The sequence below is a fragment of the Sinocyclocheilus rhinocerous genome, unplaced genomic scaffold, assembly GCF_001515625.1.
Source record: "Sinocyclocheilus rhinocerous isolate Xijiao unplaced genomic scaffold, SAMN03320098_v1.1 scaffold551, whole genome shotgun sequence".
NCBI lineage: Eukaryota > Metazoa > Chordata > Actinopteri > Cypriniformes > Cyprinidae > Sinocyclocheilus > Sinocyclocheilus rhinocerous.
Window position 1 is genome coordinate 1,001,404 of NW_015624564.1, and position 14,018 is coordinate 1,015,421.

The following is a 14,018-nucleotide window of genomic DNA, read 5'->3' on the forward strand; positions in this document are numbered from 1 at the left end:
GCTGTATAATGGTTTCCACACTTCATTAAGCAGTACAACCATTTTCAACTCTGATAATAATCAGAAATGTTTCTTGTGCAGACAATCAGCATATTAGAATGATTTCTGAAGGATCATGTGACACTGAAGTGAAGACTGGAGTAATGATGCTGAAAATTCAGCTTTGATCACAGCAATAAATTACATTTTAAAATATATTCACATAGAAAAGTTATTTTAAATAGTAAAAATATTTCACAACATTTCTGCTTTTGCTGTACTTTGGATCAAATAAATACAGGCTTGGTGAACATAAGAGACTTCTTTAAAAACATTAAAAATCTTACTGTTCAAAAACTTTTGACTGGTAGGTTGTATGTATATATATATATAATTACATTACATTTCTGTCCCCCCACTTCTGAAATGATGGCTATAAAAAAAATATATGTGATAAGTGTTTTATTATATAAACAAATCATTATTATTGGTTATTGTCCAGCAGTGTATCTTGACTGGTAGGTTGTATGTATATATATATATAATTACATTACATTTCTGTCCCCCCACTTCTGAAATGATGGCTACTCCCCCGCAAATGCCCTTTAAAAAAAAAGGTAAAACAGCAATGTAAGAGGATTTTGAAGTTGGAGGAGAAAATGAGATGGGAGTTTTCAGACCTACCCTAACTGTCATGAACCTGAATGCACAGAGTTCACGCAGAGCTAGACAAGAGGAGCGTTTGAGGTTAAACATTATATAAATTGTAAAATTTCTTTAGAAAATGACCGATCGTTTTGCTAGATAAGACCCTTCTTCCTCGGCTGGGATCGTTTAGAGCCATTTGAAGCTGCATTTAAACTGCATTTTGGAAGTTCAAACTCGCGGGCACCATAGAAGTCCACTCACTATATGGAGAAAATTCCTGAAATGTTTTCTTCAAAAAACATAATTTCTTTCCAACTGAAGAAAGAAAGACATGAACATCTTGGATGACAAGGGGGTGAGTACATTATCTGTAAATTTTTGTTCTGGAAGTGAACTACTCCTTTAATACAAATTACCATTAAACTATGTTAGCACAAAATACACTGTAATGTGAAGCCCAAAAATTAACACTTCATAATCTATTTATCTATCTACACAGACACACCCACACACACTTATACATGTATTATTATTAACTATTATTTAAATATATTGTTTAATAATTTAAATTGTTCATAGAAATAAAAAGTCTCTATATTAATATTAATGCATTAGGTTGTATGAAATTACAATACATATATATAATATTTAATTTTCATTATTATATATAAATTATAATTTAAATATAGTTTAATAGAATTTAAATTGTTTATAGAAATAAAAAAGTCTGTGTTAACATTAATGCATTAGGTTTTATTAAATTATACTAAATTTATATAATATTTAATTGTTCATTATTATATATAAATTATAATTTAAATATAGTTAAATAATACTTTTTAAATTGTTCATAGAAATAAAGTCTCTATGTTAACATTAATGCATTAGGTTTTATGAAATACAATAAATATATATAATATTTAATTGTTCATTAATTCATAATGGTTTAATGTCATGGTTGAACTGTACCAAACATAACTTTATTTTAACTAAATACAAATCTACTAACCGTATATCCTTTTAACTTAAAGTGAAGCATTTGGCTTTAGAATTAAACATCAATTTGATATAATCCGTTTTAAGTGCTGTGTAATTAAATCCCACCTAGGTTGTAAAATTTTACTAAAATTAAACTCAATTAACAGTCATGTTTCAACATAAACCCAAATGTGCAATCATGATGCGTTTACACTGCCACCTTGTGGTGACTAACAACTGATTTTCAACTTTCATTTATGAAATGCATGACTGACAATATAGGGTGAAGTTTAAAATTAAAATTAAATATCTTGTCCAAAAAACATTCCACCCTTTCACGTCATTACAAATAGTGTCACCTTTTTAACATTCAATTTTTAAGGTGAATAACATTTCTGAATGTTGATTTTAGTACTTCTAGACAAAAAAGCACAAGTTGTATGATTAGAAAAACAACTGAGGAATAAAATAATTGACCAACAACCGTTTAATGCGTTAAATAGCATGAAAAAAAATTGCATTTGTGCTTTTGTTCTAATCTTTGGGACGTCCACGGTGTATAAATGAGGGTGTAACAGGTGATAGCTTAAAATGGACTCTTAACATTCAAAGCCAATTACATCAAGTTCTGTTCATTTGACTGAGCGGTTTTGGCACAAAGAGATAAAACGGTGTAGTGGTAACACAAATCTGAGGTGTGCGACAGGCAGGAAAATCAAAGACTCAATCTTAGAAAAAAAAAAATGTACACCTGAGAGAGAATCATGTGTCATTGCATATGGCCAAAGAGAAAGGCACAAAGTGACAGCAAGAGCTCATTTCCTCTTGCGGGGGCTCCTCTCCGAGTCCTTTTTTTCATTGGAGTCCTTCTTGCTGCCCCGGTTGGATGTAGCTGGTGCTTGGCTTTTCTCCGCCATCTCAGAGGGCTCTTTGGGTTTCCTAGGCTTGTGATCAGCTGAAGCTGGTCTAGGTTTTCGGCTCCCTAAAGCCCAGGAGAAGACGGCTTTGATGAGGAAGATGCCGGCTAAAGTAGCTAACAGTGTTGAAAGCATGAGGGACCCCGAGATGCCTTTGACGTGGCCCCGAATGAGGCTCAGAACTTGGGATACAGGCGTGTCAGAACTGGGCTGAACTGGGAATTTCTCCTGCACGCAAACAGACAAGTTTCAAATCAATCATCAGAACTCTATTAACTTTCCCAATGCATGTTGCTGGTTTTATTGTGAACGGTGCATGTTTGCTTTTCCTATTTTACCTTCAGTCCAGACTCCTCTAACAGTTTCTTAAGCGTGGGGTCATCGAGGTTCACAATGGGAAAAAACTCCTTTTTGTACTGCCGCCTCCACCAGTTCTGCAGATGGGTCCTTCCAAAACGACAAACAAAAGTACACTAAAGCTGAGAGCAGATTCAGACTGCAAACAAAGGGACAAATAGTAGCTACAACCAGTAGTAATGAAAAACAACTGACAACCAACTAATATTAATATTAAGTCAGATAGTTATTTTACCCTTAATTATATAGATTTAACATTTGTGACCCTGGAGCACAAAACCAGTCTTAAGTCGCTGGGGTATATTTGTAGCAATAGCCCAAAATACATTGTATGGGTCAAAATTATAGATTTTTCTTTTATGCCAAAAATTATTAGGATATTAAGTAAAGATCATGTTCCATGAACTTTCAGATGATGTATACATCTCAATTTTGAACATCTCTGGTTTTGTGGTCCAGGGTCACATTTACCTGTATATCTTTAAGCATTATCATTTAAAATTAATAAAACCCCTGGTTTTATTTGTTTTTCTCCCAAGAATATTAGCATAATTAATGGAACAATGGAGTCAATTAAATTAAACCTCTCCATTTACAAAATATGATGCAATTCTCACAAAATGAAGTTCTAATCTAAAACCACAACATTATGCACAATACCGTATATAAATGTGACTGAGTGTTAAATAGAGAGGTAAGGAGCTCACTTGTCTTTAGCAGGATCTGTGAAGTGGTAGTTATAAAGCTTGGCTTTGATTAGAGCTGGTGGTCTCTGACTAAAGGGGTACTGCGCTTCATCCACCTGAAGCAGACTAACCACTACAGGAAAGAAAAACAGAAAATTAGAGACATAATTCAACATCAGCATCAAGTAAATGTAATCTGATAAGTAAAGTGGTCGCTCACCCTCGGGTTTACCCTGTAGGAGGCGCTGTATGAGACCTGTAAACCAGGGGCTTGTATCCTCCCCCCGTTGAGCTGCCTGCCACATCAGCCACTCCAGCCGTGGCTGGTGAGGTCCTACTATGGGTGGGACTGCATTCACATTTCCAGGTTTATACATAGGGTTCATTTCCTGCAACCGGATAAGAATACACCAGTCCACTGAGAATAAATTTAAAGGGGTCATATGATGCAATTTCAAATTTTCCTTTCTCTTTGGAGTGTTACAAGCTGTTCTTATAAATAATAACCAAAATTTACATAATTTTGTTATATTTCATATAAATTCCAATTAGTTATTTTAATGTATTAATTATACAGATTTAACATTTATCTGTATATCATTTAGAATTATCTTTAAAATTACAAAAGGAATATACAAAAAAAAATACTAACAAATTGGATATTTATAGACAAATTATATAATTTTATTATATTTAATATTAAAACTAATTCAGATTAGTTAATGTATTAATTATACAGATTTAACATTTACCTGTATATAATTTAGTATTATCATTAAAATTATAAAAAGAGCTAAAAAAAAAAAAAAAAAGGAAAATCAAGTTTTTTTTCTGAATACTCCCCTGGTTTTATTTGTTTTTCTCCCAAGAATATTAGCATAATTAATGGAACAATGGAGTCAATTAAATTAAACCTCTCCATTTACAAAATATGATGCAATTCTCACAAAATGAAGTTCTAATCTAAAACCACAACATTATGCACAATACCGTATATAAATGTGACTGAGTGTTAAATAGAGAGGTAAGGAGCTCACTTGTCTTTAGCAGGATCTGTGAAGTGGTAGTTATAAAGCTTGGCTTTGATTAGAGCTGGTGGTCTCTGACTAAAGGGGTACTGCGCTTCATCCACCTGAAGCAGACTAACCACTACAGGAAAGAAAAACAGAAAATTAGAGACATAATTCAACATCAGCATCAAGTAAATGTAATCTGATAAGTAAAGTGGTCGCTCACCCTCGGGTTTACCCTGTAGGAGGCGCTGTATGAGACCTGTAAACCAGGGGCTTGTATCCTCCCCCCGTTGAGCTGCCTGCCACATCAGCCACTCCAGCCGTGGCTGGTGAGGTCCTACTATGGGTGGGACTGCATTCACATTTCCAGGTTTATACATAGGGTTCATTTCCTGCAACCGGATAAGAATACACCAGTCCACTGAGAATAAATTTAAAGGGGTCATATGATGCAATTTCAAATTTTCCTTTCTCTTTGGAGTGTTACAAGCTGTTCTTGCATAGATAAGATCCCTAAAGTTGAAAAGACTAAAGTCTCAAACCCAAAGAGATATTCTTTATAAAAGTCAAGTTGTCCACGCCCTCCTAAAACGCCTCGTTTAAACACGCCCCCACATGTCTGCGTCACAATATGGGAAGATTTGCATAACGCCGCCCAAATGTTCACGCAAAGAAAGGAGGCGTAACTTTGATTCTCGCTGTAGTATTGTTGTTGCCATTGCCGCCATGTCGTAGAGACGCTATGTGTTTCGTTGTGAAAGCGAAAATACTTTGTTTGGCCTTCCAAAAGAGGACACAACTAGAAATCAGTGGTTAAGTTGTATTTACAACACTGTTCCAGAACAGTTCAACCCAAATATTCAGATGTGAGCAAAACCGTAAACCACATAAACACATTGCATTACACCAAATACACAACATAATGTTCTTTTTAGCAACGTCATATGACCCCTTTAACCTTTTCACTGAGTGAAGACTTTGTGGAAACAATGGCTGTGACATTATTACGAGAGTGATTTGGATTATTGTAGCATGGCAACCTTACCGTCCATGTCAGCCCATCATAGCTGCCCTCTAAAATGATCTCAGGCCTGCCCTCAGCAGAGATCAATCTGTGTTGGATGCCGTATGCCCCGACCAGCTGGTACCTCTCTACGGCGCTGTACGTGTCTCGCACTGCAGGTAATACTTTACTGACTGACATGCCAGCCATGGATGTGTATGGAACCTGAGAGGAAACACCAACACACATGTACACACATTTACTTGCATACAAAGGCTGGTAAAAATGCCTAAATTGTACCAGTGAAGTCCATAGATCATGTCTTATGTAGGGCTGCTGATTTTTTTTTAAAGTTAATTTGGTGCAATAAATTATGGAGAAAATGAAGCGTTAAAATTACTAATGCATTTAATGCACCCTGCACCTCTACATCATCTAACATCGCATGCAGTTGCTGCAAGATGACTGACTGTGTGATGTGTCCTATTAGAATGTAGTTATATGCCCCTAAAATTCAACATATGAAGGCAAAAATGCCCGTGGATGGGTTTTTGTTTTATATTTAAATCATAGGATATAGTTTAGCAATATCACACAAGCAAGAGTACTGTTTTTTCCCCCAAATATCTGCACGATTGCAAATGTGATATTGATTTTATACAACAGTTCAATAAACAAGAAATTAATATTGTGTTGTAGACACAATACTGTCAGTGTGCTGTCTGTTTTTGCTCAATTTTGCCAACGAAGTTTCAAACAAATCCACAGCAGAACTGTTGTGCCTCCACACTTCCAAGTAAAACACAGAGACGTTTCATTACTGAATGAATCCACGATTTTGAACACATCGAGTGAGCCAATGATTAGGTTACCCATTCATAAAGACTTGCTTCGTTTTTGAATGAATCAGCCTTTTAAATGATTCAATCAATACTATCAAACCACCACCACCTGGTGGTTTTATTTTAATACTTAGTGTATCATTTCATTAAAAAAAATTATATTTCAATATTCCTTTAAAAAAAACAAATGCCTAATCAAAACCCATAAACTTCATAGCATTATTAATGCAATTCTAATTGCAGTGTAAATGCATTCATGCAAACTCTGAATAGTGTGTAAATATACCTAAATCTTACTTCAATATATATAATATACCTAAATCCCACTTCAGATGCAGCTTCTGAAAACAATGTTATGGCCACACTGTAGCCTTAAAATTTTGTGTAATAAATTCTGTTGAATCAAACTATTTCTTATTAAAACTACTTTTTTAAAATAATCTCTATTCAATGCTTTTCTCATTTACAACAATGCATATTTTACTTTTGAGGGGTAATTTCTCATCCCAAATTGATGTGCTATTAATTTGCAATTAATTAGATTAATTACTTCATGTATTTAATTAGATAAAAAATGTATTTGCTTGACAGCCCTTGTACTTGCTTAAAAAGCAGGTAAAAATGCATACACTGTACCAGTGCAGTCCATAAAGATCAGATTTTATGCTTATGGACAGCAGAGGGCACTGTATTGCTTATGTGTAATAACTGGAGCAAAATGAAGGAAACAAAAGTCACATTTAGAATGTTATATTAACAATATCATTATTTCTACAGGAAATGCAAACAAATGAATAAATGGAAAGTCACCAGTACAATTATATAACACTTGAGACAAAGCTAGCAATTTGACTGGATGAGTCACAAAGCCACCCAAAAATAAATAAATAAAATAAAATCACAAATCAACTGTGATATTGCAATTGCAACCAGATGTAGGACATGTAACTCACCACACTGAGGGCAAAGACGGCCGCAGCAGCCGCTGTGATGACCGCCCACTGAAGGAGAGACCAGAGCTTGCTGGCAATACCTCGTGTGCACACACAACTGACAGAGGAAACAGAAGGGAGATTTCTTGGCTTGTCTCTTGCAACAATGGACTTTGGCAAAATCATAGGCTGAAATTCTAAATCTTTACTTTTTGTACACACAAAAACATCTCATAAACATTCCTGATTAAGCTTACTTGAGCATGGCAGACACCGCTTCCCAGGTGAACGACAGGACACCAATCCAGATAGTGAGCTCCTGAAAAACCTCCAGAAACGCATCAAATCCCTTTTGATTGAAACCTGAAAGAAAGTTCAGAAATAAATAGGACAGTAATGAATTAAATAATAATTAAACTAACTGATGTATTTGCTGGCCATATTTTGATTTGAGAAAGAACATGTTGGCTGAAACGGAATACGTTTCATATCACAAAACATCTTTAATAACACCACCACATCAGGCATAGCAGGTCAATCAGATGTATCTCCCAAAATTTGCAAAGAACATGTTGGGTTCATATTTCACCTCAACTTCAAAAGAAAAGAAAAGAGAAAAAAAGTAATCTTGCAAATATTTTTTTTTGCATATGAAATGTAAAGAAAATTAATTTTTTGCAAAATAAACTTTACTAAACAAATCTCATTAATATAATGTCAAAACTATTTTATATATTCTATATAAAAATTCTTTATAAGTTAAATATTCAATATTTTATTTTTGTATTTATACTTCATGGTAGTATTTAGTTGTAATTTATGCAAATGTTTGTGTTCAAACTGGATTCTGGATTACAGTATTATTGATTATTTCTCATTAATTGTCATGAATTTTTTTTTTTTTATTCAAGATATCTCTTCTGATTTTGGATTGAAATATAACCTTAACAAATCTCCATGAGATTCATCCTAACATTTCACAAAACAATTCAATTCTAAGTTTGTACTCACATTTATAACTCTACTGTATTACCAAACTAAAGGAAACATCAGCACTTCTCCAAATCAATTTTAGATTTTTCATTTAAAGTCTCACTCACTTGTTTTGGATGACAGTGTTTTTTCTTCCCAGTTAATCTGTATCTTAAAGAGAGTAATAGAACAGTACAGGATGAACAGGTAGACAGCCAACTCCACCAGCAGCGTCAAATAAGAGACCAAGGCCTGGCCGTAGCCTAAAAAACACAGACATACACTAAATAAAAGCTCAGAAGTGTGAACACAAGTGTGGTACTGACAGAACAAACAGATTTAATTAACATCAACTTAAATGCATTTTTACTGAGATCTATTAATGAGCCTTTTAAATGGATAGTTCACCCAAAATGAAAATTCTGTCATTAATTACTAACCCTCATGTTGTTCCAAACCCGTAAGACCTTCGTTCATCTCTCTTTCTCTTCTTTGTCTTTTTCTCTTCTCTTAATTTGTGTTCTGAAGATGAACAAAGGTCTTACGGGTTTGGAATGAAACGAGGGCGAGTAATTAATGACAAAATTTTGGGGTGAACTGTCCCTTTAAATCAGATCATTAGTGAAAGTCTTGACTATCCCATCAGACATGACTGCACAAAAGATAAGTTAGAGATATGTGGTCATACTTCTAGGCTTTTTTTCCTGGCCCTTCTTCTTTGGACCAGAATTGGAGTTGAAATGATCATCATCCAGCAATGAGAAGCTTAGGGTGATGCTCAGCAGGTTCAGAAGGCTGCAGTTACCAGTGAGGATGTAGCAGAGCTGGAGAAACAGCTGACAAAATGGTATAAAAAAAAAAGAGGTATAAGTGAAAAAGTCTTGCAGACCAACAACAATTCATTAAAAGAATATTTCAAGTTTAAACTGTCACATTGTGTACTACTACAGAAAAAAATGACTTATCCTTCAACTTAGTAATGCACTCTAAACGTTTTTAATTATTTAATGCCATTTCAGAATCAATGTCAGTATCAGAGAAATATGATATACAGTATATATATATATAAAATGGCTGTCCACCAACGTTTACCATCCAACCTGGCAGAACTGGAGAGGATCTGCAAGGAGGAATGGGAGAGGATCCCCAAATCCAGGTGTGAATAACTTGTTGCATCTTTCCCAAAAAGGCTCATGGCTGTATTAGATCAAAAGGGTGCTTCTACTAAATACTGAGCAAAGGGTCTGAATACTTAGGACCATGTGATATTTCAGTTTTTCTTTTTTAATAAATCTGCAAAGATGTCAACAATTCTGTGTTTTTCTGTCAATATGGGGTGCTGTGTGTACATTAATGAGGAAAAAAAATTAACTTAAATGATTTTAGCAAATGGCTGCAATATAACAGAGTGAAAAATTTAAGGGGGTCTGAATACTTTCCGTACCCACTGTATATATATATATATATATATAGTGTGTATTATATTTATATATACACTGGTTCATAATTTTGTATTATTTCTTTATTTCATATACATCTGATTATTTTAATAAATTATCCTATTAAAAGCTAATAATAAAATATCACAATAAAAAACAACAACATTAGAACAACTACTACATAAAATCTTTCATAACACACAATTCCATTTAAATATGCATGCTATTTGAGATGTCAAGTTGTGGAAATACATTTCTAGGTGGACTTAACTTAAAAACATGAATAAAATTGTAGTAGGGCCGGTAAAAAACATTACATTTAGATCCACTCTTCATATTTTCAACAAGAGGGATGCAGATATCTTTTAATGCAGGCATGCACATGCACACACACACACACACACAATACTACATGCAACAAACCTGAACATAAAAGCCGAACAGTCTCAAACGCCGAATGGGAGCAAAGAACGTCACAAGAGGAACAGTGATTTCGCTCTGCAACACAACCACTGCTCCTAATCTCAGCAGCCAATCAGGAAGCTGATGGATGTACCAGGCCAAAAGAGTGGGGTTCATCTGGTTCTCCAAATGATGACTCAGTGCTGCAAAAGAGATGCTCGAGTTTTCAAAACACTGTAATCTACAGATGAGTCAGTTTTTCCCACACAAAAATAGTTCTTGGCTATTTTCACCATTACTTCATGCAAATTCAAAGAAATATTCACTCTAATAAACATTGGTCCTTTCAGTATTTAAGTTCCTAGATTAACAAAACCTTATACTAATGGATGTAACATGATCTATAAATCATTTGGGAAGTGAATTTCCAGTGCTGTATAAGATTTCCTCATGAATAAAAGTGGGCGATATGACGAGCACAAATAAACTGATCTCAATCAATACAGAATAAATAATGTTAAAAATGATTCATTTTACCTGACAGGTCATACCACGCAGGGTCGCCGCTGGCCAGCTTACTCACACCTGTGCAGAAGGTCAGCCGGAAAAACAGCCAACGGGTCAACCAGAAGCTCACAGGGTCATGATAACTGTAAGAGGAGTGACGGCACAGCAAACCCAGCGGAGCTACAAGCACAGCCAGAACCCCAGCCTCCAACAGCAGCACGTCCCTATGAGAGCAATGGAACCAATCACAAACAGTCAAACGCAATTACAAACTCAAGAAAGTCTGTGGTGTTAGCCTGTAAGAAACTTGCAGTTGTGTTGCTAAGGCATTGTGGGTTGTTGTCAGGCCATCATGATTCAGTTGTCAAGGTGTTCGGAATGATTTTACCACTTTGCTATGCAGTTGATAGGTGTTTTGGGTGGTTATTTACCAGCCAAATTCAAAGAGCCCACCCACAAGTCTCTTTATTGTTGTTCCTGGATATGGCTGGGGTTCTTTAAACGCAAGTCAGCTTTTTGCCCATTTAATCATCAATTAATCATCAAAAGCACATAGTCCACTAACGGAATAGTAATCAAATGGACTGTAATCACATTAAATTTAATAGGCAGGCAGTGAAGTTTGTGGCCAGTTTTCCCTCTCATTCCCTCGCGGACTTTCTGCTGCAGAGAATTTGACTTGTAAATGCCCCAATTAGAGCCTCAACAACGATGGAGAAATAAACAAGCGGTTACGGCTGTGTCGGTTATACAGAATGAGACACAGTAGGTCAAAATGCAAGTCATACATGACAAATTGTGAAACTCACCATTCAGAGTGGAGGAAGTCTCCACCGACCTATAAAACAAAACATATACTGTCATCACTCAATTACGTTTCCGCAGAGACTACAATGTCATAAGCCTTTTAAAGAAGCTTTTGCCATGGCGGACAATAGATAAAAGGACATTATACTGACATTATAGAGTGAAAGGTAGAGGGCCTGCAGGCAGAGGTAGATCAGACTGTCTCTCAGGGGCTCCAGCAGCACGGCGCCCAGGCCTAGTGCCACTCCAAGCAGGCACATGAGCTCCAAGGTGTGCTGGGGAGCCAGACCCAGAGACGGCCCCAGACACAGAAGGGACTCCTGCTCCAGCAGGGGCCGCTGCTCTTTTGGCATCTGCAGGCGCACAGGGAGAATACCCTCGTCTCCATACAAACCTGTACAGAAACACAAACAGATGCAGGCTTAGTCAATTTTGATCATTCTTGGTCTTATTGTGCATGATATAACTATGCACATTGTTGATCTATGATATTGGCCTGCTTTATTCTAAAAACATTGTTTTCAATTGACATTTGCGTTATCTTGCATTGCTTACATATCAAAATGTAATAACATAATATGGCCTTGAAACAACTTTCAATTTCAATAAAAAAAACAAACATACAGCACAACCAATGTGGTCTGATTCATAAAGGAATGACTCTTATGGCTATTTTAATGGATTGGTAAAAAAAAAAAAAAAAGAGTTAAAAAAGTTATTTTTTACTTGATGAATACCGTAACGTTATTTAATTAATTGATTCTTCTGAATGAGATGTGTAGATGCCGACCTATAGCTAGTTGTGTTGTAAATAAATAAATAAATAAAAACACTACATTTGTAATAAATGTTTATATGTAATATTTTTTATCATGACTGTACTTGTACATATATGTAAAACATAAATAACTAAATAAATAAATATAATAAACCAATAAAATAAGTAAACAAGTAAATACATAAAAATATATTTATTTCTACTATACTATACTATACTATATTATAACATCTATAATTAACAACTATAATTATGTAAACATAATAAATAAATAAATATTTAGCCAGCTATTTTTTATTATAACCACTATACTTATGTAAACATAATGATAATGATAATAATAATAAATATGTTGCCAAACTATATTTTTATTATAACTATTAGTCTCCAGCATCTCCACTACCCTACGGTGGTTGGATGGATGGACGGATGGATGTTTTTAATATAACTATACTCCTGTACAATCAATCAATAAATCAATCAATAAATAAATATCCTTTTGGAAGTAAGACGAGGTCCGAATGCCATTTAATATTGACTTTAAAGCTGAATTGATGAGTGAGGCATAAAAAGGTGGCAATATGGAGAAAGAAAAAAAACAGATCATATTTCATTGGGCAAATGTGCCGATTAGAAACACTGCGCCATGCCGCCGGTGGTGACAGACTGCACTCGAGGTCTGCACACAATAATAAGTTGTGTTTGCTCAGTGACAGTAAAAGCACAAAGCATCAAGCGTCATGTAAACATTCATTCAACAGAACACCACAGGTGCACACTGCCATGACCATGAGCGAAACAAACCCGTCCTGTGACTTTTTAATGCCTCAAGTACAGACACCCCAGATGCCCTAAACACTGCAATACCACTGGATGCAAACAGGTGCACTGTGAAATACTCCTTTAGGCTACTTGCTAACAGTTAGTGAACAACAGACAGATGTAGAGTACAGAGAGATCAGGAAATACTACTTCACGGTTACAGAACGTTGACAAACTGAGCTAATTTTTAATGTGACTGAACTCTTAAGGTGGATGGCGGTTGGCAGAGGTTGCAAAGTTGCATATCCACATTTTTGGCATGCAAGCCACAGCAAGAGTGAGCGCATAGCAGGCTGGTTTGAGTTAGAGAACAGGCCGTGTATTGTGGCAGTGCCAACGTATGACTCACGGTTGCTCTTTGAATTATTCCATTTTGGCAAAAGACCCAGTTCTGCCACAAGCGGCTCCTCCAGGCACACTGCCTTAGAGGATCGTTTCCCACGGGAGGGAAAAGACTCCATGCATAATCACTGAGACCTTGAGTTTAGCTCTGATTGGAAAATATTTTTGCAGGAACTGAAACTCTGAAAATGCCCCTTCTGCTGAGTGCTAAACATGAACAGTTGGGAGTCAAACAACCCAACGGGAAGAGAGCTATTATTCAGTGCACATGATTTCCTTTATCTGTGAGCAACACAGTTTGCTTGTGGCCAGATTTGACAGTACTCAGCTTTTTGTAATGAACAAACACTGGGCTCTAACTAGGGCTGTGCAATATATCGAAATTATCGAAATATCGCACATATGTGCATATCGCTACGGCTTGCAATATTTGGGGCCATGAACAAAAGACAGAGAAAATCACTCACTGCTCTTACCTAAATAACTTTTGTAGCTTAAATAAGAATCAGTGCATATTGAATTCATAGAGTAAATACTAAGCAGTGTTGTATTTTTCCTTTTTATTATTCAGTTCCTAAACTCATGTTAAAATGA

General features: G+C 35.5%; 1 protein-coding gene across 1 annotated transcript in view; it reads right to left on the reverse strand.

The window, feature by feature from the left end:
* Nucleotides 1-2,074: 2,074 nt before the first annotated feature.
* Nucleotides 2,075-14,018, reverse strand: part of lmf2b (lipase maturation factor 2b) — a 13,274-nt gene continuing 1,330 nt past the window's right edge. The window contains exons 2-14 of the mRNA XM_016556902.1: nt 11,635-11,876; nt 11,485-11,513; nt 10,706-10,899; nt 10,190-10,371; nt 9,016-9,163; nt 8,456-8,590; nt 7,613-7,718; nt 7,377-7,473; nt 5,624-5,806; nt 4,802-4,970; nt 4,603-4,714; nt 2,861-2,969; nt 2,075-2,750 (exon numbers count right to left, since the gene is read on the reverse strand). Coding sequence (XP_016412388.1) covers nt 2,421-2,750; nt 2,861-2,969; nt 4,603-4,714; nt 4,802-4,970; nt 5,624-5,806; nt 7,377-7,473; nt 7,613-7,718; nt 8,456-8,590; nt 9,016-9,163; nt 10,190-10,371; nt 10,706-10,899; nt 11,485-11,513; nt 11,635-11,876 — 2,036 coding nt within the window. The 3' untranslated portion in view covers nt 2,075-2,420. The remainder of the gene's footprint in view (nt 2,751-2,860; nt 2,970-4,602; nt 4,715-4,801; nt 4,971-5,623; nt 5,807-7,376; nt 7,474-7,612; nt 7,719-8,455; nt 8,591-9,015; nt 9,164-10,189; nt 10,372-10,705; nt 10,900-11,484; nt 11,514-11,634; nt 11,877-14,018) is intronic.